Source organism: Herpailurus yagouaroundi, unplaced genomic scaffold (assembly GCF_014898765.1).
Source record: "Herpailurus yagouaroundi ecotype Mexico unplaced genomic scaffold, PumYag 200, whole genome shotgun sequence".
NCBI classification, from domain to species: domain Eukaryota; kingdom Metazoa; phylum Chordata; class Mammalia; order Carnivora; family Felidae; genus Herpailurus; species Herpailurus yagouaroundi.
In genome coordinates, this window is record NW_024412431.1 from 4,968,368 (window position 1) to 4,996,222 (window position 27,855).

Genomic DNA, 27,855 nt, shown 5'->3' on the forward strand with positions numbered 1-27,855 from the left:
TTCAGGAGCCCAAGGAAGAGAGTAGGAGAGGAAACCAAGACCCTTCCTTCTCTATACTGTCCCAGCTGGGGTGGGGTGTCAAGGCACCAGGTCTGGTTGGGGTGAGGGGACACCTGGGCTCTCGGGGGTGGCTTTGCACTTGACTGCAGTGGTGTCCAACCCCACCAGGGGGCCCTGCCATGCAGCTCTGAGGCCTGGGACTCCACCTTGGTGATTTTGGCTGGAATGAGAACCTAGGGACCCACCACACCCTCTCTCCCCTTGATTGTCAGTATCTGGAGAGATAAAAGGAGGGCTGGTCAGGGGAGAGAAAGCAGATTCCTTGCCTACCTCCAGCACCCACCCCCTGTGGAACTCTCCCTCCAAGCCTGCTCTCCAGCCCTCTTACTGGTGGCAGAGGCAGCCTCTGGCTCTGGCTGGACTGACGCCTGGCCAACTCCTCCATTGTCCCTCCTCTCTTGCCAGCTCTTCACAGACCTCTAACTGCCCCTTCCTAAGTGGAGTTCCTGGCCTAGTGATACCAAGGAAGGCCACAGAGCTGTCTGGGCACGACTGTCCCTATACTTCTCTCTTCCCCATCCAGACTTACCCATGTTCTTCCGCTGAATGAGGTTAAGCCTTCCTACCGAAAAGCCAGATATGGAACCCAAACCTGCCTTCTCCCCACACCTGTCTCCCTACATGGGACAAACCACCATCTTTGGTCTGACCCCTTCTCCCCTAACTGATGGGGACAAGCCAGCCCCAGCTCCCCAGGAGAAGGGAGGGACTTTCTAGCAGCAAAAAGGGTTCCTCCAGCCACCTACCTGTCCCTTTCCCCTAGTTCCTCCCTAGAGCCTTCCCCCCCCACCCCCGCCCCCTTAACCCAAAGAAGTTTATGGCAGCAGCAGGCTGAGACCCGAAGATGTTTGAAAACTCATGGCACTTGTGAGAAAAGAGAGAGGGGCAAAAGAGACAAGAAGGGGGCCAGAATAGGGGTGGAGGGCCACCCCTGGGAGAATGGCAATGATAGGGCTGGGCTAGTGTGGCAATGGGACTACCCTACCCTCAAAGAGTTGGGGCAGGGGAGGCCAGGGTGAGAGGCTGAGGAGGAGGGTGTTGGAAGAGGTACTCAGGAGACATCCCCAGCCTGAAGCTTCCAGAGTCTATAGGTTGGGGGTAGAGCCCCCAATACAAAGGTGTCCTGACTGCAGGCCCTGGTACTTGGCTCTGTGTCCCCTGCAGGAGGGTGTAGGGGAGGGAAGGTGATCTCTCACCTTTGCATACCCTCCCCACCCCCCTCAAGAGAGAAGACAAGTTCACCACTCCTAGCCTCCCGGTCACACCCACCACTTGCTGCCTCCACTTTCCTTCCCCCATCAACCTCTCTAGGTGGGAAATCAGTCCCTTCTTCCTCGGCCCAGCGTCCCAGAAGCAATATACAAGAAGCAGGAACTCAAAGGGACAGCGCAGCCATCTTGGCAAAAGCATCTTTGGGTGTGAGGGTGTCTCCCCCGGGCCAGTGGGGAGGGGAGGGGGAGACAGGCGCCGGTCCTGGGGCAGGCAGTGAGGTACACGCCCCAGGAGGGCTGACTGAGGCCAGGGACAGGCGGAGCAGGGAAAGAGGCGACAGAAACAGTGCCGGGAAGGAAACAGGTTCTTTGTTTCGCTGTTGCTTCTAGATTTTGTTTTCTGTCTCTGGATTGTAAAAAGCTGCTCTGGCGGCCCGCCCACCCCGGCTGGGGATGCACACATACACGGAGAAGTCCTGGCTGCCAGGGCCCGGCGGCGCCACTCTGCTCCGGAGAAAGCCCCGGGCTGGCTGGGCCACAGGCTCCCGGTGGCTTCAAGTGATGAGATTTTCTTTCCTTTTTTTTTTTTTTTTTTTTTTGTCTTTTTTTTTTTTTGTCTTTTTCATTTCGTTGAAATATTTACAGCAATGGGGGAGGAGGAGGAGAGAGGAAGGGGTAAGATGGCCCCCTAGGGAAAGATCCAAGCCCAGGACCCACTCCCCAGGGAGATCCAGACCCAAAATCTGCTCCCCAGTTAGCCGAGCCCACAGGACTGGGAACTGCCCAAATATGGCCACCCCTGTGGGCTGGGGGCCCTGCGGGGAGTTGTGCTTCATCAGGAGTCACCCCAAGGGAGGGGGTCACTGGGTGCACTTGAGGAGGCTGATGGGCAGGCTTGCTGGGGAGGCAAGGATGAAGAGCAGAGGAGGGAAGGAGCTTCAGAGAAAGTTCCACCTTGAAACCAGCAGCCACAACTGCCCGTTCCGCCTGCCCTGGGGCCTTCTCTTGGGCCAGAGGCCCCAGTCTCCAAGGAGCAGGGAACTAGTGCAGGAGGAACCTGTCTGTCTGCTCCCACTGCTCCTTCCTGGTGCAGCTGGCAGCATTTCCAGATGCAGAGAGAGGAGCAGCGGACAGGTTCCATTCAGCAGGGCCCTTGGCCCAAGGAAGCCAAAGCCCTCGTTTCCCTCCAGGGGGTAGGAAGGTAGGGGAGAGGGGGAAGTAGAGAGTGGGCTGCACCCATCCAATTTCTCCTTCCTTACTCCCTTGGGGACCTCTTGGCTTCTCCTCACTGCACTTCCCCCAATTCGAGCTGGTGCACGTGGCTGGTAGGAAACCCTGTCTGTGAACCCTGCACCACAGGCCCCCATGGCAGAACTCCTGAGGGGCCTAGAGGGCCCACGGCCGACGGGTACTTGGAGAGAGTGGCCCACCAGCCACTGCCTCCATGAGTCTCCCTCTCCCACCAGAGCCCCACCCAGGGTTCCCTCCCTGGCCTGGGCCACCAGCCCCTGGTCCGTGAGGTCCCTCAGAGACTGGTGACCAGCTGCATCTGCCCATCCCCGTCGGGCCCTGGCCCCTCGAGGCCTGGGGCTGCCAGGTAGCCCTCGTGGCTGGGCCGCCGCACCTGGTAGTAGCCCTGCAGGGGGTTCCGGGCCACCAGGGCCGGTGGGCGCGAGGTGTAGTAGATTTCAGGGGGGCCGGGGGGCGCAGGCGGGGGTGGTGGGAGGGCCTCGCTGGGCCCCTCGGGGCTGCTGTCCGGGTAGGAGGGCGAGTCCCGCAGGTTGGCCCCGCTGGCATAGAGGGAGTCCCGGCCCGGAGGGGAGGAGAGAGGCCGGCTGGTGGCCCCATCCTCCGCAGTGCAGCTCTCCGACTCATCCAGATCGCTCTGGTACAGCACCGACTGGGCCCGGGGCAGCAGCAGCGGCTCCTCCAGGGCCTTGTAGAGAAGTTCGATCTCTGCCCGGTCAGCACCCCCGGGCCCGCCTGCTTCTTCCTCGCCACCGCCCCCTGGCACAGGTGGCACGGGGGGTTCGGGTGGTGGAGGGCCCTTGGCCCCGCTGCTGCCGCCCCGCAGGTTGTTGTGTACCAGCTCTGAGATGATCATCTTCTCGAAGGCGGCAGCGTCGGCCAGGTTCCGGCCTCGGGGTGGCTCGGAGGCCCCATCCCCTGGAGGGAAATCCCCACTTCGCAAGGAGTAACTGTTGTTGAAGTTGCCATTGAGGGGCAGTGTGTCCATGCCACAGGCTTCCCGGCCTCCCAGAGGGTGCTCTGCAGGCAAAAGGGGATCGGCTCAGGAGGCGCGTGGGCGGCGACAGGGGCATGGGCACACGGGAGAGGGGGTGCCTGCTTCCCCCTGGGCTGAGCTCTCCCATTCCCATTCTTTCTCACTGGCAGAGGGGACGCCAGCCCAGCAGCAGGTTTGGGGAAGGGGGTGGGGACCAGTTCTCTCCGGGTCCCCTCTCAGGTAGAGGCTATGTGAAGAGTTGTGTGTGACCGGTTCCATTTCCTGTGCTCTGACTCTCACCTTCACTGCCTACCTGAGAGCCAAATATAACCCCCTCCGGCTGTATGTGGGGGGGGGGGGGGGTGGGGGGGCACCCTGAGTTCTCCCTGAGTGAGGTCATCCCAGGAGGCCACCATCACATTTTCCTCCCAGCCTCAGAAACGTTACCAGGCAAGTCACACTTACTGGGTTCCCGGTAGCTCCCTGCAGGTGCCAGCGAGGAGAGAAAAGAGAGAAGGTGAGAGTGTGCTTGGGAAGTCAAGCCCAGGCTCCAGTTCAGGAAGCATGAGGATGCCCCAAGCAGAGACCCTTGGGATGCAGACCTCACACTCCCCGACCTGAGCTGCTGATCTCTTCCTGTACTGGAGTGCTCTCACCTGGGGAGTTGAAGACAGGGGGCGAGGAGGGATTGAAGCCCACCGACTCAGCAATGAGGGTGTTGTAGGGGCTGGTGCCCCCACGGGGCTGTAGCACGGGGTTGGTCAGCAGGTGGTTCCCCATGGTACCTGTCCAGGACGTCAGAGGTCACAAGGTGGCCCAGAGACACTGGTCTAAGAACCTTGAGGGATAAAGTGAAGGGCGAGGGATGCCGTCTCACCTCTGTTCAGGGTGGGGGTACTGTTGATGTCGCCTGCCATGAAGGAGGACTCCGTCTGTTTCCTCACGGTGTCGTTCCACATCCTCCGGATTCGGCTCTGGGGACATAGCCTGGACGTGAGGGGGCCCCCGGGGCGCCCACCCTCCAGGATCTTTCTGAGGTCACTCGCCTGATGAGCACCACCAGGGACCCGGGCTGAGTGCTGCCTTGCCTCTCGGGCTTGTGGGTGCAACACTCAGCCCCAGGGAGCCCTGCCCGGTGCCCTGGCCCCGGCCCAGATACCTGGGTCCCTGTGTAGTAGCGGGTGTTGCTCCGCATGGCTGAGGTCTTCAGTGAGCCGTGAGCGCCCCCGGGGGGGGAACGGATGCAGCAGTAGGAGTGACGCAGGCACTTGCTGTACTCCTTGTGCACCTGGGTGGGGAGGAGGACAGGGAGCTGGCAGTGGGTGCCCCGTGAGCCTCTCCGTCTCCCGTCCCACCACGGCCAGCCAGCCTCTCTCGCTGCTCAGGCCCAACCTCCTTTCTCCACATCCACTGCTGGGTTTCTCATTTGTTCACACGACAGATCTTTAATGAGCATGTGCCGTGTGCCAGGGAGAGTTTAGGCCCCAGGAATGGCATAGAACAAATCAGACCCACGGCTCTACCTCTGAGAGCTAGTACCGTGGTAGACAAAGACACACATAGATGCAAACGTCGGCACGTCGTGTGGGATGTTTGATGGTGTCAGGTGCTGTACAGACAACTATGACTGGGAAGGGGGTTGGGCCGTGCTGTGGGTTGGGGGTGTAGTGGGGTGTCTGTGATTTCAAATAGACCAGGGGGAGCCTCCCTGAGGAGCCCTCTCAGCAAAGATCTGAAAGAAATAAGGCAGCAGACCTTGTGGATAGGTGGGGAGGAGCAGGGACAAGCCCTGAGGAGGGTCCGTGTCTAGGTGTTCGAGAGAAAGCAGAGGAGAGCATGGCTGGAGGGGAGGAGAGGGAGGCCTGGGGAGGAATGTGCGAACCTGCGGCTGCTGTAAGGGTGTCGCTGTCACTGTGCGTGAAGTGGGGGCCGTGCGAGGATGTTGGCTTTGGCTGTGTGCCACGGGGGCGGCAAGGGGGTCACACTGTCCCTGCGTATCCAACGCAGGCCCCAGGGTCTTGCAGCAGCGATCTTGCGATCCCTGCTTCCTCTGTCCTCTGCTTCAGCCTTCCCCGCTTCACTGTCCACCTGCCCCCACCACTGTCTGGGGCTCCCTACTCCCTTGAAGACGAAGTCTACAAACACCTTGGTTCGGGTTCCCCAACTTTCGTCTAGAGCTTACTGCCTGTACACCCTCTCCACACTCGTCTGCTTCTGTGATCTCCTTCATATATATATTTCTTCATGATTCAGATTTTCACACATTTGAAAAGGAAACTGTTACCACAAAACTCACAGTTCACCTCCCAACTACTGAAGTAGAAACGTTCTGTCTGGGTGGTACTCAGTCCTCTCCCTCCTACACCCTTGATTTGTGCCCCACGCTGGGGGGTGGGGGGGGGTGGGGGTGAGGTTGATCCTCTGTCACCATCCTGCCCTGTGCTCTCCCAGCTCCCCAGACCTGTCCTGCTTTCTTGCTCTCCCGTGTTGCCGTATCTTGCTCTTTTCCAGAACCACCTTCACCCCTGCCTAAATCCTTCCTGACCCCAAGCCTGCTCTCCCCTCACAGCAGACACAGTGCCACTGCAGAAGGCAGGCACCTGCACCCCTCCCCTGACCTCACCTTCTTTTGTAAGGCGCAGTGAAAGACAAAGATGAAGACCCCCTGGAAGGCGTTGAAAGTGGTGAAGAGATAGGCCATGACCACCGACTCCTTATTGATGAAGAGCAGGCCGAAAGCCCAAGTGAGACCCAGCAGGAAGAGCAGCGCGATGGCCCCCAGGGCCCAGGATCTGGGGAGGGGGAGAGGGAGAAGGGATATCAAAGTCCCTTACAGTGGAGAAACCCTGCCCCGTAGCCCTGCTGCGTGTCCCTCTTCAGGCGAGCCTCGATGCCGTCTGCAAAGACCCACCTAGGATGCGTGGGCCTTGGGGGGAATGGCCTGCACAGCCGTACTTTCAACCAGCCCGGGCCCGAGGTCGGGGTTTGGGGTTTTGCAAAGGTCAGTCGTTAGCCTTCACCCTTTGGTCCGTGTTTCCAGACCCTTAAACTGTCTTTTGCTGCCTATTTCTCTGTAAGTTTTCTTGAGGTGGACTTACCTTTTGCACTTAGCCTTACACTAACCAGCTATGTCTCCAAGAGCACAGGTTAGATGTGTTAAATCCCGCGTTTTCCAATACTCATTAAGTAGATATATAACAGGCACAATAAAACACCACATTTGTCCTTAAACTGACATCGTGTGGTACTGAAAGTGAGAGCACCACATTTTAGGAAGCCCCGGGAGAGGCCAGGCCCAGTATGGAGACATCAGGGGCAGGGGTGTGCAGAAGGGTTGCTCACTTAATGTTGTCGAGGCGACTGGAGTCGGGCTTGAGCACAGATGAGCTCCGGATCATCTTGTGCAGGGTCACCATGAGGAACACCAGGTTCACCTGGGGGTGGGACAAGGGGAGGGGCTAGGCTACACGTGGTACTGGCTAGGCTAGGGGTCCCTCCACCTCCCATTGTGAGCTCCTGGCCAAGTCTCAGTCTCAACCCTCCTCCTTCAGGGCTGCCTCTGCCAATGTACCTGTGCTCAGGTGTCTGCTGACTGGTAACAACTGTTAATGTGGCTCCTGCTGCTGGGAGGACAGGGCCCACACCTGACACAGGCAGGGGCTCAAATCACAGTGCCTGGATGGATGGGCCTCGGTGCTGGAGCTTTATGGACCTGCTATGCTCTTGTCCTCTTGGTTGGCTGCTCGGTTTCAATGGTGGTCAAACCAGCCCTCCCAAGGCTCGGGGGGGAGTGGGGGGTGCTCAGGGGTCAAGGCTAGCTTGCATGAAGAACGGAGACGTGGTACTGGCGGGTACCACCTTCCTACTTACCACGATAACAAAGGAGACTGGCCCGATGAAGCTCCAGATGAAATAATTGTCCACTCGGAGCCAGCAGCTATAAAGGAAGTGGGGCTGGGGTAGACAAGAGGCGGGAAAGCCCTCCCCCCTCCTGGCCTTAGATCTCAGGAGGAGGGAGGCCAGTGCCCTGAGGGTCCTGGCCTAAGAAGTACTGCTGAGCAGAGAGCCAGGCAGGAGGAAAGACTTGGGGGGTGGGGGGTGGGAGGAGGAACACTCACGCCTTCTCGGTGCCATAGCTGCGGTAGTCAATGGCAGCTGCGATGCCCACCACCAGTGCCGGGAAGCAGTAGCCCCCCAAGTAGTAGTACTTGGTACGGGAGTACTCGCTCTCAAACACTTCCACCAGCAGCAGATAGAGGTGCACACCCTCCAGGCACAGCCAGGAGAAGGCGGCCAGGAAGAAGTAGTGCAGCAAGCCAGCGAAGATGGGGCAGGCGATCTGGGGGCAGCGGGGACGGGGACCACAGGTGAGGAGCCACCCGGGCCGGCGCCGCCTCTCCTCCCGCCTGCCTCTGTCCCTGAGCCCCAGCCCACCTCATACTGAGTCTTGTCGATCCCGACCAGGAAGAGCAGCTCAGCCAGGAAGAGGTTGATGCACAGGTTCTTGTGGATGGTGTTGCGGTCGGTCTGCAGCCCCCGCAAGAAGCAGAAGGTAGAGATACAGATGGCCAGGCAGACGAGGGAGATCACGATGCCCACCCAGGTGATGACCGACAACAGCAGCTCATTGATGCGGCCCTGGTACTGGGGGATTGGGGGGGGCACTCAGCACCTGTGGCCTTCGTGTAGCCAGGCTCACTCTGGGCTCAGCCAGGTACTAGTGGCGAGCAAGGCCATAGGTCACGGGCACCACCAGTGCTGCCCATCTGGCCTTCTGCCCCCTGGCCGGCTCGCCGGCCCCCACCCTTCTGCGGCTGGCACGCTCGCTTCCTCATGCTCTGGAAGGCTTGTGGAGAGATGACGAAGGTGACACCGACTTGCTTCTCCAGAGAAGGGAGAAGGTGGGACCGTGACCAGAAAGAACCAGACATACGGCCTCATGCCCCAGGCAAGACTGGTGGCCCCCCTCCTGCCCACATGCCCACGAAGCTGGCCTTCCCTGCACTGTCCATGCAGTGCTCTCTCTGCCATGCAAGGCCAGGAGAGCAGGTGGGCCTGCCCAGAGGAGCGGAGCGCCAGCCAGCTTACGATCTCGTGGTGGGCCATCAGCACGGCGAAGTTGGTGAGGTGGCTGCAGGCACACGTGGTGTGGGTCTTGTTGGACTCCACCAGGCGGCAGCCCTGGGTTGACCAGTAGCCCAGCATGGAACGCTCCGAGTAGTTCCAGAAGGAGCAGTTAGCATTGAAGTGGTTCTTGGCCTGTCGTGTGGTGGCGGCCGGGAAGTCAGGTCCAGGGAATCCCGTTCTGGCCCCCACACCCAGCTCCCGGGATGGTGACAAGCATGAGAAAAGGGGCCGGGGCTCCAGGTGACGGTCTGGGGTCTCTGGGGACAAATGGCCCAAGCTGTTGAGATGGAGGCCGGGGGACCGGCGTCCCAGAAAGGGATCGTAACTTGTTCTTGGGGTGGGTGAACACATAGTGGGGAGAATATGCAGGCTGGGAACATGGAAGGTGGTGGGACCCCCACAGAGGGAGGGGGATGCCTCAGCTCACCTCCAGGTGGGCCACGGTGAAGATGACAGGGTCCATGAGAAAGACTCGACTGGACTCCTTGTTGATGGACGCCGCGATGACCTGCGAATTCACCACCAGGGAGGCGCCGCCTGGGCCACCTGTACCTGCTTCACCTGCCAGCTTCACTGTGGCGTTCTCGGTGGACAGGAAGAGACCCAGGTTGTTGTAGAGGATGAAAACGACTTTGACCACACCTGGGGACGATGGGCATGGCAGGGCGAGCCATCAGTCCTCGGCCAGCACACCACCCCCCCCCCCAAGCCACACCGGCCAGCGGGACCTCCGGAGCCAGGCTGTGGCCCAGGTGAGGGGGGCTTGGGGAGCCCTTCTGTGTACCATTGTTCAATTAGTTGTAAACGGTTCCAAATGACAGGGCCGTGTCCCCAGCCCCACCTCATTTGCTGTGTTACCTTGAGGAAATCCCCATTCTCTGAGCCTTAATCTCAAATGGGACAGACCTCCCTGAGTTATGAGAGTAGACTGCTTTTACACAGGAGTGAGCCCGGCAGACTGCAAAGTTCCTGTGCTGTGGGGCTTTGGGGTGAGGTGGGGGGGCGGGAGGGAGGACTCCACGAATCCCCTGAAATATTATGCTAGCTTGAATACAGGACAGTCTTGTGTGTTGTGGGTCCCACCCTTTTCTCGGATTCTTCAAAACCACTAAAATTTAAGAACTGATGTTTTTTGCCAGTGAAGCAGGGATGCCAGCCCAGGGTTTGGGCACTGACCGTTGCGGCTGTTCTGCTTGATGGTATTGGCGGACAGCTGGATGGAATTCTCGCTTGGGTACTCCTGGGGGAACACCAGCTCCTGCACTTGGCCCTCGGTGTTGAGGACTGTCACCTCCAGGACTGTGGGGACAGGGGATGGCAGGACAGATGTGGCTGCGGTCTATCCCCAGTCCAGAGGCCCAGCTATGGCAAGAGGCCCAAGGCCAGGGCATCCCCCGTGGTCTCTGGGCTGCAGCCCTCACAGTTCAAGATTTGCACCTGAACTTGCCCTGGTCATGACTGCAGCACTCACCCACATTCTGCTTGGCAGCCAGGAAGCGGGCGGGCTCCCTGACATTGTCGGCCAGCAGGAAGGCACCCTCCTCCAGGACATCCAAGAGCATGGTGGCTGTGTGCACCTGCTCCGTAGCGTTCATGTCCTTCCAGGATTCCAGAGCCTCTGGCCGCAGCAGGTTGTCCACAGTCTCTACCACAGCCTACACAGGCGAGGGGGTGGCATTGTGATTCCCCCCACGTCCTCCAGTTCCTTGGGCTGGGCGCTGCATCCCTTCTCTCAGCCTCCCGCCCCAGTGCTGCCTGGGGCGTGCCCAGAAGCCATGAGGGCTGTCTCACCAGCTCTCCCTCCCCCTGCTGCTCGGCCTTGGCCAGCAGGAGCCCTCTGGGCCTCACCTTGATGTAGTCTTTGCAGGTTCTCTCCCGCTTGTGCATCTGGGAAAAGAGAGAGAGGTGCTGTCCTTTCCCTCCCCGCCCAGCCCCCCAGGCTGACACGTCCGGGCCCCAGATAGGTTGCTTTTCCGCAGCTGTTACCGACCCAGGGCTGGGCCACGAGCAAGACCTATTCCTAAGGGACCCCCAACCCTAAGGACCATCCAGGGCAACTCGAGAGGAAGATCCAACATGCCTAGGACCGGTCCTCTCTGACCACCATGGGTGGCAGTCCAGCGTGCAGGTACCAGGCTGGCTCTTCTTGAACCCTCAGGGCACTGCCCCACCCTGTTGGCCCCACTGCCACGCCCCACCTTGTTGTAGTTCTTGCCAGCTGACTCGCGCTCAATGGGCCGCAAGGCCTGCAGCTGGGCGTCCAGAATATCCAGTAGCTGCTCCATCAGCTTCACGGAGGAGGACACGTCACCCGCATAGATGGAGCCTCGGGTGTGACGGGCTAGCTCACTGGCAATGTTGGCTGCATTCTCCCCACTCTTGATCTGTGTGAGGTGGGAGTAGGGGCCCCCGGCTACCTCAGAGACCATCCTGCTTCCCGCATGTTCCCTTTTAACATGCCCAGCCTGCTTGGCCCCTCTCCTCCCTCTCTCTCTGGCCTCTTTGCCCTCCCCATCCGTCTCTGTTCCCGCAGTAGGCCAGGGAGGGGACCCCACACAGTCCTGGCTCCCAGACCTGCCGGCCTATTTGTCTCCCCAATTGCTCTACTGCCCCCAGTGCGCCTTGTGCCCGGCCACCCAGGGCCCAGTGTGCAAGCAAATGTGCCAGTCTGGAAGGGGCAGCTGCTGCTGGTACCTTCTGGGCCACCTGGTTGACCCAGGGGGAGGTGCAGTTGCTGAGGTCAGGGCCCCGGGGGTTCCAGAGCCCCAGGGCTGGTAGACACTGGAAGGAGGCAATTCCTGCAGGGACAGACAGGAACAGAGAAGGGAGCCACAGGGAAGGAGAGGAGAAGGGGCCACAGCAGGGAGAAGAGATAACAGAGGAGAACAAGTAGGTGAAGGAAACACGGAAGACCAGACATGAAGAGGGCCGGACAGTCAAGAGAGACATCACTCTGAGGTGACGTAAGCCACCCCTCACTTCTCAGCTCCCCCTCTTGCTTCCTCCTCCTTCCATCTTTGCCCACCAGAAATGGAACTTTCTAGCAAAGTCCATCTTGGAAGCCCTCCCTCTCCCTGAAGCCTCTTCAGACCCTCCCCTTGGATCGCTCCACTTGGAGCACGGGGTCCTGCCTCCCCCCCGCCCCGCCACAGGGCACTCGAGCTGCTCTCTGTGCTGCTGCTACTGGCTGCTCCAGGGCCCAAGTCACCTCCTGTGGGCTCCCTTCACGGTCTGCCCGGCACTGCAAGAGGGGACAGGGCAGGGGGACTGACTCACTGAGCTGCTCCTGTGCCTTGAGAGCACGGCTGCAGAGGTCAGGCATGACCCCTGTCCTCAGAAAGCCCATGCTTGGGCGTGGAACGTGAACAAGGGAGTGTGCCTGGGCCAAGCTGAGTGGCGGACACGTTCCCGACCCCTTCCCCGGCCAGACCAGATTTGGCCACTCCCCAGGCCAGCCACAGTGAGGCAGCCGCAGCCTCTGTACTCACCTCGGGTCCCCTTGGGGCAGGGCCTCTCCACCAGCATGCCCTGCTGGGTGGCCGGCCACTGGACCCGCCGCACCTCTCTAGGTTCACAGAAGAGCTCTGGGGACACGTGCAGGTTGGGGGCTGGGGGCCGCCGGGTGCTGGGAGCTGGGGCTGTGGCTGGAGGCAGGTCAGGTCCCAGCTGGTTGATGGCACCCACAGGGTGTGTGGTGAGGGGCACCCGGCGGAGCGGGGTGGTGGCTGCGGGCGAGGCCGTGCTGGTGAGGGGTGTGGGTCGGGCTGTGGTGGTCGTGCTGACAGGTGGGGAAGTGGCTGGGCCTGGAAGCGAAGAGGGTATCCAAGGCAGAGTCACCCCTGTGCCCAGGATCCTGCCGTGGTGTGCCCAGGCACGGGGTCTCTGGCATTCTAGCATGTTCCCTAAAGTGGGAGGATGTCTTGGTCCCCACTGGGTCTGGGAGATTTCCCCTGGCCTCTCTCTACCCCCAAGACCACCAGAAACATCAAAAGGCAGTAAAAATCCACTTGAGTATACCCTGAGGTGTGAGAGAGCAACCAGAGAGCACAGGCCAGGAAGAGGATGTCACAACACAGCCACCTGCCATCCCCGTTCCCCTCTCCGGCCTCTGTGACCTGGCCGAATCCTGGTGGAGGCCTCAGATCCCCATTTTGCCAATGAGGTTGGATTAGATGGGGCTCCCTGGGGCTGCTCAGAGCTGGCTGAGGGCAGCTGAGAGAGCAAAATGAGATTGCCCAGGGACACTCAGTCCTGGCGTCTTTACTGACCCCAGGCTTTCACCCAAGATTTTGGGCCCAAAGTGCCCAGGCCCCTGGGCCAGGCGGGGGGATGACTTAGTGGTTAGGAGCTCAGAGCCCTGGATATAGACCGGCAGAGAAGTAAGCACACCCCTACTACCCTCCCAGTGCTTCAGTTTCTGCACCTTACGTAAAAAGGCAGGAACGATCCCCGCCCCATAAGCCGTGACGACGACCTGAGAGGCTGAGACCAGCCTCTGTCCCGCACTATTTGGCTTTGACCTCCCCGCTGTCAGCACGCAGTATACCCCCACCCCACGCCAAGCAACCAAGGAGGCAGAGCCCAGGGCAGCCAAGCCTACCCGCACTGGGGTCGGGCGGCCCGAACTCCAGGCTGTAGCGCACCACAAAATAGTTGTTCCAGACGTAAAGCTGGTTGTCGCGAGGGTTGTAGTCCACGGAGGAGACGAACTGGTAGGGGTTGGGGAAGGCCAGGCTCACGGGCTCCTCGCGGTTGGCGTTGGTGTTGAAGGCGTAGTCCACGCGGTTGCCCGCCGCCTCGCTGTCGTCGTCCACGTACACGGAGCGCAGCACGTACAGGACCCCGCACACCATGAAGGCGTTGGACGCCGAGCGCTTGTCGTAGCCGGTCTCCCACGTGCCCTCGAAACGCAGCGTGTAGGGGTTGAGCTGGCTCACCACCAGGCGCCCGTTGTTGCCCTCGGTGGCGTAAATGACCCACAGCCCGTTCTCGTCCACAGCTAGGTCGATGTCGGTCTTGCCCCCCCAGCGGTAGGGCGAGGTGTCGTGGTAGTTGGCCGTGTTGATGACCGTCTCCCCGCTCTTGATGCGCGTGCGCAGGTCGTACTTGACGATGTTGCGCGTGCGCTCCTTGTTGTAGAAGACGGCGCCGTCGTAGACCACGAAGCCCGTGCCGTCCACGCGGTTGGGCAGGCGGTAGGTGGTGGTGTGGCGCGCGGCCACGTAGTCCTCCCACGAGGCGTACTCGGTCAGCGTGTCCGTGCGGTAGGGGATCCAGGGCATGACGTAGATACGGTCGCCCGCCTGCAGCGGGTCCTTGCACCAGGCGCCAGACTGGTGTTCCGACTCGTGAGTGGAGGTGGGCTCCAACACCTTCTGCAGGGTCCCTGGGCACACGAAGACTGGGCCGGGCGGATGGGAGGGCAGGGAAGACATGGGGAGAGGAGGCGCAGAGGCGAGGGAGGGGGAGAGAGAGAGGCAAGTTGGTCACGCGGCCTGGGGTAGCCAGGCTGTCCCCTCCTGCTGCTGCAGTCACGGTTGCTTGGTAGGGCTGGTGATGGGAAGGGGGTTTCCGGGCTGGGACCCCTGCCCTGCCCAGCTGCCCCTCTCCCTGGAGAGGTCAACCCTGGAGGCCATTAAGAGCAGGGTTAGTGTGTGGGGTGGTGGTACCCCTCTCCTTCCCTGGCTGCTAGAGACCCCACGGGCTGGGGATAAAGGGTTTGGCAAGAGCCCTCCCAGAGTCGTCTTCGTGTGCCTTAAGTGGGGGCGGAAAGATCTCCTCACTGCAGCCACTGGTGGCTTTGAGGCTCCAGGGACTCAGTGCCCTGCTCCTTTACCATTGTCACAGCCCCCTACGGAAGAGCTATGGGTCGAGGGTCCCATCCTTCACCAACCACACCAGGACAGATTTTTTTTTTTTTTTTAACTCTTTCTCCCCTCTCCCCCAACCCCCCACAAAAATTGCAAGGTAGAGCGATGTTTCCGTACCCACAGTGGGTGTCAGGAGTGCCCCCCTATTCCAGGGCGGAGGAGGCACCCAGGGTTCCCGATGCAGCCTGTGCCCCCACCCCCCACCCAGTACCCACGAAATCAGCAGGTGAGGAAGGGTTTTTGGAAAAATCCAGCCCCTCTCTGATGGTGCCCCGCCCTGCCCCCAGCCGGCAAGGTCTCTCGTGGGGTTTGTTCAGCAGCAGACACTGACACTGGTGCACAGGGGTGGGGGAGGTTGGGGGACATGGGAAAGGAGGGGGCTTCCCGGGAGAGTTGGGGGGGGAAGGAGAGCTGCGTGGAGGGAAGAGAGACAAGGGGGGGGGGGGCCTCGGCGAGGTCCTGGCTCCAAGGGAGGCACGCTGGAGACCACCTGGGAAGAAAGGGTTAGTGCTGGCGAGGAGAGAGGGGTGAGCAGAGAATTCACTCCAAGGCCCGGGCCCGACTGAGGGTCCCTCGGGGGGGCAGTCCCAGGTCCAGCTCAGAGGGGGCAAGGGAGGGAACCAGGAGCTAGGATAAAGACCCAGCCCGCCCCAGCCGGCCCGCCCCCTCCCCTGCCCCGGACCCCGATTTACCTGCGACCATCCCCGGCTCGGGAGGAGGGACCAAGGCACCGCTGATGTCAGAAAGGTGGGGGGCCCCGCCCCACCCCCCCATTCCCTGAAAAGGAGGAAAACCTCAACTGCATCTCGTTGGCCGCCGCTGGCCTGCCCACCCTTGCCCCGTCACACCCCGGTGCCACCTACTCCTAGCCTCCCCTCACCGACCCGGTAGGGGTCTGGACTCAGGAGTGGGGATGTCCAGACGCCCCTCCCTCCAGGATGGCCGGGCCTCCCTCTCACCTCCCTGCTGGCCGAACCCACACACAGGCCAGGGTGAGGGTTTGCAGTGAATTCTCTGCTCCTGCTTGGCCTGTCACCAAAGCAGCTGGCCCCAGGGGGAACAGGGAGGGCTGGGACCTGGTGCGGGCTTGGGGGGCAGCCCCGGTGGCAAGAGGGTCTTGGACAGGCACCACTCCTCACTCCCCCACGTCCAGCCTCTTCACCAGGCTTGGGTGGGGGGATGTCCAGCCCTCCCTTCACAGCATCAGGGACGGCTTGGCCCGAGGGTCCCCGGGCACAAAGCAGCCAGGAGCACACCCTGTTTTAGGAGGGGGAGGGGAGCCTGGGACACAGACGTCAGCAGGGACCAGAGGGATCCTGGCTTGCGCCCTAGGGCTCCACCATCTCCTTGTCCCCAGTGCCCTGAGGGGTTGGCCTGCGCCCTGTGTCCCGCACACCTGGCCTCCAGCTTTTTCCTCTGTGCCCAGGTCTCCCCTCTCCCCAAGCCAGGACCCCTGCCAGCTCTGTGGCCCCTGAGCAGATGTGTCTGTGTGTGTGTGTGTGGGGGGGGGGGGGGGGGGGGGGCGGCCCCCGAGGGGAGGCCTCAGAGCCTGACCTGGTCAGAAGGGTGTGGAGGAGGAAAACGTGGTTAGAGGTTACCCCGGGGAAGGGGGAGAAGATGAGGAAGGGTCTGCCTGGGGCCTTTGACAGCAAGGACCCCTCCCCAGCACCAAGCTCCCAACACCTCCTCTTCCCTCCCCCCTTCCCCCCCAGCCCCCCCCCACACACGCCCCAGCCCCCCCCGAAGAGAAAAGATCCAGGGCTGCAGGGTCCAAACCACCACCGGGCCTGTAAGAAGAGTGTCTCAGGGAGAGAGAGGGAGAGAGTGGCGGGGCAGTGAGGGTCGGGGGCCTGGGCTGGCTGCCCAGGCCTCTCTGAGGTGGGGGAGGGCAGGGGGAGGGGAGCAGCTCGGAGGGACCCCGCCCCACCTTCCTCAAAGGGATGCTCCACAGACCACCGTAATTTCAAGGCAAAAAGCGACCCCGAAAGGATGGCTCGCCCGTGGCCAACCTCAAAGCTGTCATTTCCCCCCAAAATTCAGGGGAGCGCTGGGCCATCTCCAATATCCCACCCACCCTCGAAGTTCTTCGGCGGCAGTGTGCCCCCCCCCGCCCCCCCAACACCAAAGGCCAGAGAGCTCCACCCCACCTTGGAGTTTTCCCCTTCCCCTGCTGAAGGTTAACCCTGCAAGAAATTACGGTGCTCACGGAAGTCCCCAGACCAGGCCTGTACCTCCCCCAACCCCCCTCTCCCTGGTCCTCTAACCAAAACAGCCCAGAAGAAACCCTGACTGCAGCTTTGCAAGTGTTTCAGAACCAGAGAAAACGTTCCCCCACCCCGCGCTCCCCCCACAGCGAGGCCCACCCCCACCCCTTCCCCCCCAATTTGGCAGACTGCCCTCCCAGGGCTGGGGACAGCTGACATCCCTCCCCAGGGCTGGGCCCCCGGCTGGTCAAGGATGGGGGTTGGGGGTGGGGGAAACTGGTGCTCCGTGCTCCAAAACAGCTCTGGGCCTTGGAAACGCCAAACCAGAAGGAACTTATGCCACCAGGAGCCCGAGAGATAGAAGGAATCTGCTCCCCCAAAGGAAAACAAAGGTGTCCCCTCCATCCCGCCTCCCCTGAGCCAGACACGTGTTACAAAAGTTGGGGCAGGAAGCAAAGGAGAGAGACCCGGTGCACTCTGCCCCCAGCTGGGAGCCAGACAAGGGGGTCCCTCCCTCCCCTCCCGCCCTGGATGCTTACACACTTCTCCTGAAGGAGGCAAAATAAGTATGAGAGAAGGCCAGGTCCCCCCTGCAAGGGCTGGGACGAGGGAGGAGGGACAGGGAGAGACAGAAAGAGAGAAAAAGAGGCAGAGAGAGAAAGAGAGAGAGAGAGAGAGAGAGAGAGACAGAAGGTCCTGCCCGTGCTCAGAGAGGAGCTTCCTCGGGTGTCTGGAGGGTGGAGTCGCCCGTGGCGGCACCAGGGCTGGCCCCACCGGGAGGACACCCGGGGTGGGGGGTGGGGAGAAGAAGGGGCTGAGAGGGGAGGGCGGGTCACATAAGTATGGTACAGGTAAGAACAAAGTGTGAGTTAGGGGTTAGCATTGGTAACAGTGCGTTTACCTTTCTGCTCCACTTCTACTTTAAGCATCGGAAGAGAGAGAGAAAACAAATTGAAAAAAAATGTGCAAGAAAAAAAAGAGAAAAAAAAAGATTAAATTGCTTTCGTTTCTTATCTGGCAACATGCCCCCTTTTCCTTTCTTTCCTCATCCTGGTTCCCCAACCCCGAAACGTAGCATCAGCTCAGCCCCCGCCCCCAAGTCCCTTCCTCTGGGGAGGGTGTCGGGGGAGACAGTCACAGGGAGGGGGAGACACGCGAGGACAGAGACCAAGAGAGACACGGGGGGGGGGGGGGTGTGTGTACAAACAGGCAGGTGGACGGAGCCCTCAGATGGGTGGGAGCACCCTCGGTGCAGTGGGGGTCGGGGAGGGGGTAGCTTCAGCTGGAAGGTAGGCTCTGGTTAGGGGAGCACCAGGGGCGAGGGGGTGGGGAAGAGCCACACGGGTCCCCTCACACCCTGCCTGCTGCCCTCCTGCTAGAACCAGGGGCCCAGGGGGAGGGGGTTCAGTGCCTCCAGGGGCCTGGGCGCCCCCAGCTGAGAGAGCATGCTGAGCTCCTTCCCTTTCTGTGCCGGCCGCGCTAGAGTCCAGCCGAGCTCCCCCAAGCCCTCGCAACCCAGAAGAAGCCAACACAGAGAGAGAGGGCGGCAGAGTGGAACACAGAGTGACGGAGAGGCAGACAGGCAGAGCCCCTGGGCCTCGGAGAGCCGGTTGGGGGAGACAGAGGCAGAGAAGGAAGAGGCTGGGGTGGGGGAACATCACAGACAGCAGGTGGGGGCACAGACACGCTCCCACGCTCCCCAGCTCCCCCGGGGCAAGCCTGTGGCTCCGTTTGTCTGCCCAGCCCCCCCACCCCCGGGGGCCCGGGAGCCAGGAGCTCCCTGTCTGCTGCCCGGTGGGCGGGCGCACCTAGGGGAGGAAGGGGCACGGTTAGAATGTGCTCAGCTGCAAGGCAAATCCAGCGTTAGTCGGGCCTGTCTGGGTGTGTGTGTGTGTGTGTGTGTGTGTGTGTGTGTGTGTGGTGGGGGGGGGGGAGTCCCACACACCCACTGCCCCCTCCCCACGGTGGCCCCTACACCCACCCCTGACTCGCCCGCACCAGCACTGGGGTCACCCCAGCCTCTGAAGCCCAGGGCCACGTGGCTGCCCAGGCTGCTCCCCCTTCAGGCTCTGTGTCCCTGGCCCCTCAGGAACTTCTGGCCGGGGCCTTGCTCCCCTGCCGCCTCTCTACAGGCACAAGCAGGGAGTCCCCAGGGGAGTGTTTGGCTTCCTTCCCAGCGCCTCATCCAGGGCCTGGCACACAGGAAGTGCTCAGCGAACAGGAACATCGCGGGACGAGTGAGTGCCCGCCTTCCTGTTCTCTGGCCTAGCTACCCTCACCTTGTTAACTGAAGTCCCCACTTCTTCTGGAACCAGGAGCTACACCCCCACACCCCTGGGTCCTGCCTGTCGAGGGCACACACGGCCCCACGTGTCCCACACACGTTCACTGCGCGTCCTGCCTCCCCCGGGGCTCAGGCTAGCTCTCTCCCCCGGGGCCGGAGCTGCCCATGCTTGGGCCATCCAGGTCTCCGTGGGCCGTGCCCCCTGGCCCACCCTCGGGGGCCGGGGGGGCGGTCAGCTTCAGGAGGCCCGCAGGCCTCTTTCCTCCCTATGCCGCGTAACTTTTCTCCTGCTTCTTCACCCACGTGGCGTGCACTTGCTTTGGACTCGACTCGGACCAAGGTCTTCTTTTCCTGCCCTTTATCTCACCTACCTCAGGGAGGAGTTGTGTTCGTCACCAGTCATTACTTTTGGTTTTGATTACCAACGGCAGTAACGTTGACTGGCAAAAATCGCTACAAGTAGCCACGACAAAAGCCATGGCTGCCAAGTACCTAGCACTTGGTAAGTGACTAAGTGCCAGGAGCTGTGCTAGGAACTTCCCAGGTAGTTTTTCAAGAGCCCTGTCTGCGGATGGGGAAGCTGAGGCTCAGTGAAGTGAAACGACACAACTGAGGCCACGGAGCAGCTGGCAGAAGCGGGCACCGTTTCTCTGACACCTATGGTGCGGGGCGCACGAGGCGCTTCACCCACGTTCTGTCTACTGCTGGCCGCATCCCTGGGAAGGGGCCCCTCCCGCCGTCACAGACGAAGGTGCAGGCTAAGCTGGCTCGGAAGGGCACCCGAACCCTTGCTGAGCACGTCCTGAACCAGGCTCGGGTCTGGGCGCTGGGGCATGAAGACGAAGCCTCTGCCCTGGGGGAGTTTACACCCGCACCTGCCACAGGGAGCCAGCTCTGCGGCCAGCCTCAGGTCAGGCGTTTCACACACACCGACCGTCTCCTGGACTCTCGCCTCCTTTGGCCGCAGCTCAGAGGAGTTAAGTCATGTGCTCCAGTTTCAGAGTCAGAAAATCCAAGAACCAGGCCGAGCCGCAAACCCAGCCTGATTTCCCTGCTGTGCAATGCTCCCAGCCTCCCGCCTTCCTTCCCTGCTGCCCCAGCCACGGGGGTGGATGGGCAGTGTCCCCAGTGCTGTGGGGAGGCTTCAAAGATCAGATGGGCGTCCCCCTCAGGTGGCGGCTGGAGGCCTCCGTTGCTGAAAGGAAAGGGTGAGGAGTAAAAGAAGGTTATGGAAGCACATAGGTGATCCTGTTTCCCCCGGCCTGTACGCCATCACCTGCGAGGAGAAATCAAAGGTTGAGGGGGACGGCTGGGGTGGGAGGGCAGAGGAGGGAGAGTCACAGGGCCTCCTGCTCCCCTGCCCCTGCCCCCCACTCTCTGACACTCTGGTGGCCCTGCCTCCTCCCCCATCTGCCCGGAGGCCCTACCTCCAGGTTGGCTACATGAAGCTGGCAGGGAGAGGAGGGGAATGGATGATGGGGAGAAGGGAAGGCAGAGCGAGGGCAGGAAGGAAGGGCCACGTTAAGAGCAGAGCGCGGAGGAGGAGAGACCCTGTCTTTGTTTGCTCCCTTTGGCCAGAGGCAAGAAAGCCAGGCCCCTGGCTCCCCAGATCACCCTCCTCAGGCTTCCGGGCGGGGGGGGGGGGGGGGCACTCTAGTCCAACATGGCAGCACTTCCCTTGCAGACAGGAAGTGCTACCATGGTAATGGGCAAACTAACCAAGAGACAGTAGCCGAGGAAGATGCCCCTAGTCCTTCGAACCAGATCTGCCGCCAGGCCTCAGACGGTGGTCTGCCTCTCTATGGGTTTGGAGTCCAGCTTCCAGGACTGGGAAGGGGCAGGACTAGGAGTATGTGAGAAGTGAGGGCGACGAGAAAGAGGAGAGGGAGTTGAGAAAGGAAATGGAGAGGGAAGAGCAGGCGTGTAAGGGGGGGTCAGGAAAGGAAGAGATGTGAGAGGAGGAAGGAGGCAGAGAGGCTGGAGGGGAGCAAGGCCCAGGCCCAGGGAAAAGGAGACTGATAAGTGCACCGACCAGAGTTCTGGCCTTGAAGTGTGAAGTGAGCGAGGGGCATGTGCGGGAGCAGGGCTAATGGGCCAAGAGGTGGGGAAGGTGCCCTGGGGATGGGGACAAAGTCTGTGAGGGTGGGGGTGGGGGTGGGGGTGGGGCAGGTACCGAGTGTGGACAGAGGGGCTGGAGAAGAAAATGTGTGAGGGAGGGAGCAGGCCCGGCTGTCCCCCAAGTACCTGGTCCCGACTTGGCCCTGTGCGTGTGCGTGTGTGCGTGTGTGCGAGTCAAGGTGTCTCCTCCTCGCTTGCTTCTGGGAGGGGGAAGGGCCCGTGTCCGCACAAGGAACAAGATGACTCACTGTAGGGGACACAGTCGTACTGCACCTCCAGGTACTTGTAGGTCCCAGGACAGGGGTCGGGAAAGGCGTCAGAGCCGGCAACCACCACGCACTGGGTGCGGTTGTTACACCTGAGAGAAGAGACAAGGAGCTGAGATAAGACAGGCCTAGAACTGGGGGCGGGGGGGAGGGGGGGCGGCATCTAGGGCCGGGAGAGGAACGCGCCCCCCCCCAGGCTGAGAAGAAACTGTGGCGACCAGGGCCGGCGGCCTTGTGTGGGCATCATGTCCCGTTTCCTGCCTGCTCTCTCCTTCCCACCACACAGGTTTCTTCTGTTCTCAGCCTCAGGGCTGGGCCAGAGCTGCGCCCCAGAAACTGCCTCCCCGGCTGCCCTTCGCCATTTTCATCCCATCGGAGGGTCACGCCCGCCGTTACATCCTTGGCGTTTTTCCCGAATTGACCATAAGACGCGAGGCCACACGTGCGGGGACGAAGTGGCGTCTCCGCCAAAGTGCTGCTAACGAGACGCTCACGGCGCCTGTCTGCGTCCACCTCAGGCCACGTCTCAGGCGTACGTGTCTCGGCCTTTGGATGGCGCCGCTGTGACCACGTGCAGGTAGGACACGGGCAGTCTCTCGGCCTCGTGCGGAAGCCACTCTCAGTTCCCCGAGGGGACTCGGGAGTCCCCACCCACTGCCCGGGAGCCGGGCTAGCACGTGAGGGGACTCCCTAACGACAAAACGAGGTTTCTCCTCTGCTGTCTCTCCAACCACCCACCTCATCCCCCTGGCTCAAAACACAGAGCACTGGCCTCGGAAGGTTAAGTAGAGGGTTGCCCAGGACCCGGCAACTGCACCCCTAGCCGTGTTCCCAAAGACCCGGAAGCGGGCGCTCAAACAACTGCTTGTACGTTCACGGCAGGACCGCTGTCGCGAGAGCCAAAGTGGGGGAACAGCCCCACTGTCCGCTGACGGATGAACGGATGAGCCAAATGTCGGTCCGTGCCGTGGAACATTATTTGGCCATAAAAAAAAAAGAAAGAAGGTCCAGTGCGCCACCGTGTGGCTGAACCCCGGCAACGCTGTACTGAGCAAAAGAAGTCAGACCCAAGAGGCCACGTCTCAGATTCTCGCTCTATGAAACGTCCGGAGCAGGCAAATCCAGAGAGACAGAAAGCAGGTGGTGTCGAGTGGCGGGGGGGGGGGGCGCGGGGACTGGATGGGGTTGCCCTTCGGGGGTATGGAGATGTTCCGGAACCAGACAGGGGTGGTGGCGCACGTATTAAATAGCACTGAATTGTCCGCTTGAAGATGACGGACGGCGATATGTGAACGTCACCTCACTGTCCGGAAGAGAAAGGGGCCGGAGACCGCAGGTCCCAGCCTCCCCCTGCAGCTGGCCGTGCCCGGGAGGTGGCAAAGGGCCCACGGTGGCCTTCAAATGGGCTGGGTGCAGGGAGGCACCGAGACAGCGGGAGGCGGGTGGCCTTCTCGCCTCCCGTCTTGTTTAGGCCACTGTACGTGCTCTGGGGGCTGTCAGCCCTAAGCAGTTCGAGGAGCCTCCAGGTTTCAAGAGGGCAGAGCAACGGCCTCTTGCTCCCCGGGCCCCAGTAACCACACCGCGCAGCGTCCCCGCTTTTGGAAGTGAGAACCCGCGGACACCGGAACCGGGCCGGGGAGAACACTGCGGACGCCAAGGCCAGCGCTGAACGAACAAAGTGGGCAGTGAGAAACTTGGAGGCGGGAGGTGGGAGGAAAGGGATCCCCAAGGAGGATGGGGCGCAGCCTAAGCCAAGGTTGACACCATGCAGGGTGTCAGAGAGGGAAGGGGGGGGCAGGACCACTGGAGGAGGTGCACGTTTGAGAGAGAAAAGGTGGGAGGGAGGGAACGAGGTGGCTCCAGCCTGGCCCACCGGTCAGAGCCACCTGCCCGCGCCCATGCCTTGCCCAAAAGTCTCTGGAGGCTCTCAGTGACCCTGCCCCATGACTTATTCTAGAATCTTCTGCCAACATTCAAGAGGCTGCCGAGCTGGCCCCAGCCCTCCTCCCCTTCTTCAGTTCTGTGCTCTGGATCCTGGAGTGAACCTTATGCCCTCTCGGGCATTTAGCAAAAACTCAGTGAATGCCTCTGTATCTGGCTGGGGACAGCAGTGACAGACACAACGCCCTGTCCCCATGGGGCAAAGACAAAACGAACACAATAACAGAGGGAACTATTCTGTTCTACAGAACTGTGGCTAGAGGTCAGGGCTAGAAGATAAAGCAGGGAAGGAGCTAGGAAGTGGGGTGGGGGCAGTGATCTTAGGGTGGTCAAACAGGCCTCACCAAGAGGAGCATTAGGTGAGAAAATCTACGGAGGAGGGGAGGGAGGAGCCGTGCGGGTGTCAGGGAACGGCATTCCCGGCAGGGGGAACAGCCAGTGCCAAGACCCAGAGGAGGCCCGTGGCAGACGATGCCTGATGTATGTCAGGAGCAGGCAGGGCAGCCGGAGCCGAGTGAGCGAGGGGGAGCGTGGAGAGGGTGAGGGCCGGGAGAGGGGCACAAGGCACAGAGCGCAGGGCCTTGTGGGCCTCGGGGAAGACAGGCTTTCGCTCTGAGTGAGGTGGGTGCTCACAGGTACCCTCTGGCTGCTGCGGGGCGGGGGAAACAGACGGCAGCGGGCGAGACAGGGCAACCCCAGGGGGAGCTGTGGCCACGGAAGCAGTGGTCAAGTGTGGGCGTGGTTTGAAGCAGGAGCCGACCAGCTCTAACTGGACTTCTGCAGCAGGTGTGAGAAAGGCTTTGGCAGACCTGTCACACTCACACACAGCCTTGCACACTCAAGCACTCACTTTCTCTTACACTCACATGTGCTTCTGTCATCTGTGTTCAGGCTTCACCTCCTTGGGGAAGCCTGAGTGACCTCTGGGCTCTCCCTTGGAGCCTGTGACACCTTCACCCTGTCCTGCTCTTGTGTTTACACTGCAAGACTGCCCCTTCCCCCCCGACTAGTCTCGGGATGGGCTTCTGGAGGCTGGTGGGGAAGACGGGCCGGGTCTTACCGGCTGTTTGCACGGAACCTGGCACCTAGTAGGTGCTCAGGAAACCCGTGCGGAACGCACGGAAGGAGGACTGAAGGCGTGGACAGGGTGCCCTGACCAGGGGGGTGTTTATCCAGGGACCCCAGGGACTGTCCCCACCCCTCCTCCCAGGAGCCTGGTGGGGCCGGGGCCTCTCACCTCTGTGACATGATCTTGAAGGCATCAGGCAGGTAGCACTGCACGTTCTCCATCTGGAAAGGGTCGGCATCACAGATCTTGTCGTCTGTGCGCCCATAGTTGGCGTTCTCCACCATGATGACGTCGCTGCCTGGGCACCGCAGCTCGATGGGATAGCCTTCGCACGCCAGCTCCCGGCGCATCAGCCCGAACGGGAGCCCAGCCCGGCTCAGGCCTACGGGGAGGGAAGACCCTGCTGAGGAGGTCCCACCTCCAGCTTGGGCTGCATCCAGGAACCTCAGTTCTTTCATCTGCAAAACGGGCTTCCCAACGTGCCCAGCCGCGTAGTGAGGCCTCTGCCCTCAGCTCCTGGGGAAGTGCCTCCAAGCACCCGGAGCGTCCCGCCCGATGAGTGTCTTTGTTGACCCGGGGGCCTCGGGCCAGGTCAGACAGTCTGCACTGTTTTGGGCTGAGTTGTGTCCTCCCGTCCTCCTCCCTCGTACCTCAGGATGTGACCAAATTTGAAACAGGCCATCAAGTTAAGATGAGCCGAGCCTGTTAAGGTAGGCCCTGCCCCAGTATGACCACTGTCTTTATCAAGAGGGGAAATGTGGACACAGAGACAGAGGGAAGACAGCCAGCCACGAGCCCAGGAAAGAGCGGGAACAGCTCCTTCCCTCACGGCCCTTGGAAGGAGCCAGCCCCCCTGACAACTTGATCTTGAACTTAAAGCCTCTAGAAACCGCAAGACAATAAACTTCTGCTGTTTCAAGCCACCAAGTCTGCGGTACGTTGTTACAGCAGGCCTAGCAAAAGAGCACAGTAAGGACGTGATCTAGGGTGGGAGTTTTGGGGTGTCAGTGGACCTCTGGAAGGGCGTGAGACTGAGGCCAGTGCTGCGGGGAGTCCCCCGCATCTACATGACTGAGCCCCAGTGAAGGCTCTGGACAGCGGGGCCCGGGGACAGACAGTGTCCCATGTTGGCAGGGCACCATGCGTGTTGTCGCACAGCACGTGTGACCACTCCGTGGGGAGGGGGCGACCCACGAGCCCTGGGCACGGAAACTTCCCGGACACTGCCCCACACACCGCTTCCCTTGGCGGATTTCCTCTGCATCCGTCGGCTGTAAGAAGCTGTCACCGTGAGCACGACAGCATTCTGGAATACGCTTCTAGTGAATCATCATGTCTGAGGGTGGTCTAAGGAACTCCCGAACTTGCAGTTGGAGTCGGAAGTGAGGGAGGTCTTGGGCGCTCCCCTAACCTCGCACCGCCCCACGCAAACAGGAGAGATGGCGTGGGAGGAAGTGCTCTCCTGTCGGGGAGGACACCGCAGAGCCTGGCTTTGCCACTTCTCGGCTGATGGGCCAGAGCCTCTCACGGCATGGCCTGGGGGTCGGTGGCACCGACGTCCCGTGGTGGCTGCTTAAGAAGGCAGATTCTGCCCCCCCACCCCCAGGCCTGCTGTATCAGGATGTCGGGGGTGATACCAGGAGCCTCGGACCTGTGTGCCCACCAATGGTTCCGACACGTGCTCAGTTCGGACAGCCACAGCTTTAGCCTCCTCGGGCCTCAGGTTCCGACCTGTAAGATCGGCACTGACAGCCCACGAATGTACTTCGAGGACTCGGTGCACTAGAGAACGTTCCTGAAGGAAGCACGGAGCGCGGTGCCCTGTGTGGGGAGGGTCAGCTCCCCGTGGGGTCGCACTGTCACACGTCCTTGCCCATCCTGTGCCGTGTGAGGACCCAGGGGGTTTAAATCCCCGGCTGACGGCCTGGCCCAGTAACGGACCACCTCCGTGGCCCCAGATCCTTCTCCGAGGAGCCGCCGCTCCCGCCTCAAGGCACCGCTGAGGGGCTGCGACAAGGGCAAGCGGTATGTGGCGAGGCGGCGGGTGCTGAGTCCCACCACCGGTGGGATTACCGAAGCAGCCAGACTCTGTGGGACAGAGTGGGCTCCGCGTGGCCGACACCTGCCGGGGCAGCCACCTACTCAGACGCTGGGCTCCGCCAGGCCTCGCCAGGGGCTGGAGGGAGGCGTGGATGCACGGAGTGACCCACGGGCCCGATGTGGGGACTGTGGCTCGTGGGTCAGGAGAAAACCGGTGCACGAGGGCGGCAGTGCCTTTCAGAGACCTGTCCTTCCAGCGTCGGGTGGGAGGCCCGAGGGGGATGGCAGCTAGGCCCCCGGGGTTTTTTGGGGTGAGTTGAGTCTCACTCGGGGGAAAGTATTACATGTGTTCCTCTAGCACCATCTGCTTTCACAGCTAATTTTAGTCCTTCCCGGGCCCGGGAGGGAGGCCGGGGGTGGAGGCTGGCTCAGATGGGTCTGGGGGTGGGAGCGGCCCCTCCCGGCCCAGCTGGGGCTGTGGGGCAGGACCCGGACGGGCAGAGAACGTGGGAGCAGGGATCAGGGGAGCAGAGGGTGCCAGCTGGCCGGAGCGGTGCCAAGGCCCTGGGGCCTGGCTGAGTAAGGCCCCCTCCACCTTTGTGGCTTTCTGGAGTATTGGGCTCCAGGAGGGGACCCTGGGGCACAAAGTGTGCCAACAGTGCTCTCCAGACAGCGCTGAGGGGGTGCCGGCTGGAGGCAGGCCCCCCTGCTTTCTGCCTCTCCCCTTGCCCTGCCCTTGCCCCCGCCTAGGCCTGCCACGGGGACCATAATTGAGTAATTGGTGAAGATGGGCGGGCGGGCTCGGGGCACTAATTGTCGCATGTGCAGGATCCTGGGGCCGGCATAGGGCCGAGCCGGGTAATTAGTTGTTTTTAAATAAACGTCAGCGGGCATGCTTTAATTAAGCCTTCTTCCCAGTGAGGGCCTCCGAGATGTAATCACAGAGAAAGCCACACACGCAAGACAGAGGAGTAGCGGCTCACCAGGAAGGCCCGTCCCGGTCCCAGGAGGCCACAGCCCGCGTCCCAGGTTCTAGGACCCCCGGCTTCCCCGGGCTTTGGGGGTGAGGGGCTGGTCCGGGGAGCCCTCCGTGGTGCCAGGGGGTGCAATTACCAAGTCCTCCTCCGGCTTCGTTCCGCCGAGGTCTGGAGCGAGGTGGGGGGGGGACTGCGGTGCTTTACCAAGTGGCTGGGAGGTCCTGCACCTTGTCATCTGCCCGCCCAGCTGCATTCTGGAGGCTGGCCCCTCCCCAGCCCCAGCGGCACCTACCTTGGGTGGCCGAGGTGACCAGGACGGCGGTGATGCAGAGACTCCACAGCACAGCGGCCAGGCGGGCCATGGCGGCGGCCAGGGGCGGGTCCGGGGCTCTCAGTGTCCTGTGCGGGGGGCCTTGCCCCGCATCAGCGGGTGGGCACCACGGCCTGGCCCACCAGCCTGGGGA

At 61.6% G+C, this 27,855-nt stretch overlaps 1 protein-coding gene and 2 long non-coding RNA genes across 8 annotated transcripts in view; 2 read left to right on the forward strand and 1 right to left on the reverse strand.

Annotated features, from left to right (window-relative positions):
• The window catches only part of LOC121014091 (uncharacterized), a 19,246-nt gene extending 12,520 nt beyond the window's left edge, over positions 1 to 6,726 (forward strand). Inside the window, exon 2 of the long non-coding RNA XR_005783035.1 lies at positions 6,132 to 6,726. This is a non-coding gene — a long non-coding RNA (uncharacterized LOC121014091). The remainder of the gene's footprint in view (positions 1 to 6,131) is intronic.
• Positions 948 to 27,855, reverse strand: ADGRL1 (adhesion G protein-coupled receptor L1). Of its 6 annotated transcripts, none has more exons than XM_040450131.1 (23): positions 27,684 to 27,855; positions 24,543 to 24,756; positions 21,347 to 21,456; positions 17,598 to 17,612; positions 13,223 to 14,023; positions 12,111 to 12,425; positions 11,317 to 11,420; positions 10,821 to 11,006; positions 10,471 to 10,509; positions 10,094 to 10,277; positions 9,799 to 9,921; positions 9,050 to 9,264; positions 8,584 to 8,754; positions 7,930 to 8,139; positions 7,614 to 7,834; positions 7,366 to 7,432; positions 6,838 to 6,929; positions 6,119 to 6,287; positions 4,655 to 4,783; positions 4,373 to 4,469; positions 4,152 to 4,280; positions 3,961 to 3,978; positions 948 to 3,539 (listed from the first exon to the last, which is right to left on the reverse strand). In XM_040450131.1, the coding sequence occupies exons 1-23, from the start codon at positions 27,751 to 27,753 to the stop codon at positions 2,797 to 2,799; spliced, it is 4,422 nt and encodes a 1,473-aa protein (XP_040306065.1). In that variant the 5' UTR covers positions 27,754 to 27,855; the 3' UTR covers positions 948 to 2,796. The 6 variants fall into 6 exon arrangements, with proteins under 6 accessions (XP_040306065.1, XP_040306063.1, XP_040306066.1 ...); XM_040450129.1 differs by having other exon boundaries at positions 7,930 to 8,022; positions 27,684 to 27,848; XM_040450132.1 differs by lacking the exon at positions 27,684 to 27,855 and adding an exon at positions 15,185 to 15,269 and having other exon boundaries at positions 24,543 to 24,750.
• Positions 18,464 to 22,356, forward strand: LOC121014092 (uncharacterized). Its single transcript, XR_005783036.1, has 2 exons — positions 18,464 to 18,616; positions 21,273 to 22,356. It is a non-coding gene; the product is annotated as an uncharacterized LOC121014092 (long non-coding RNA).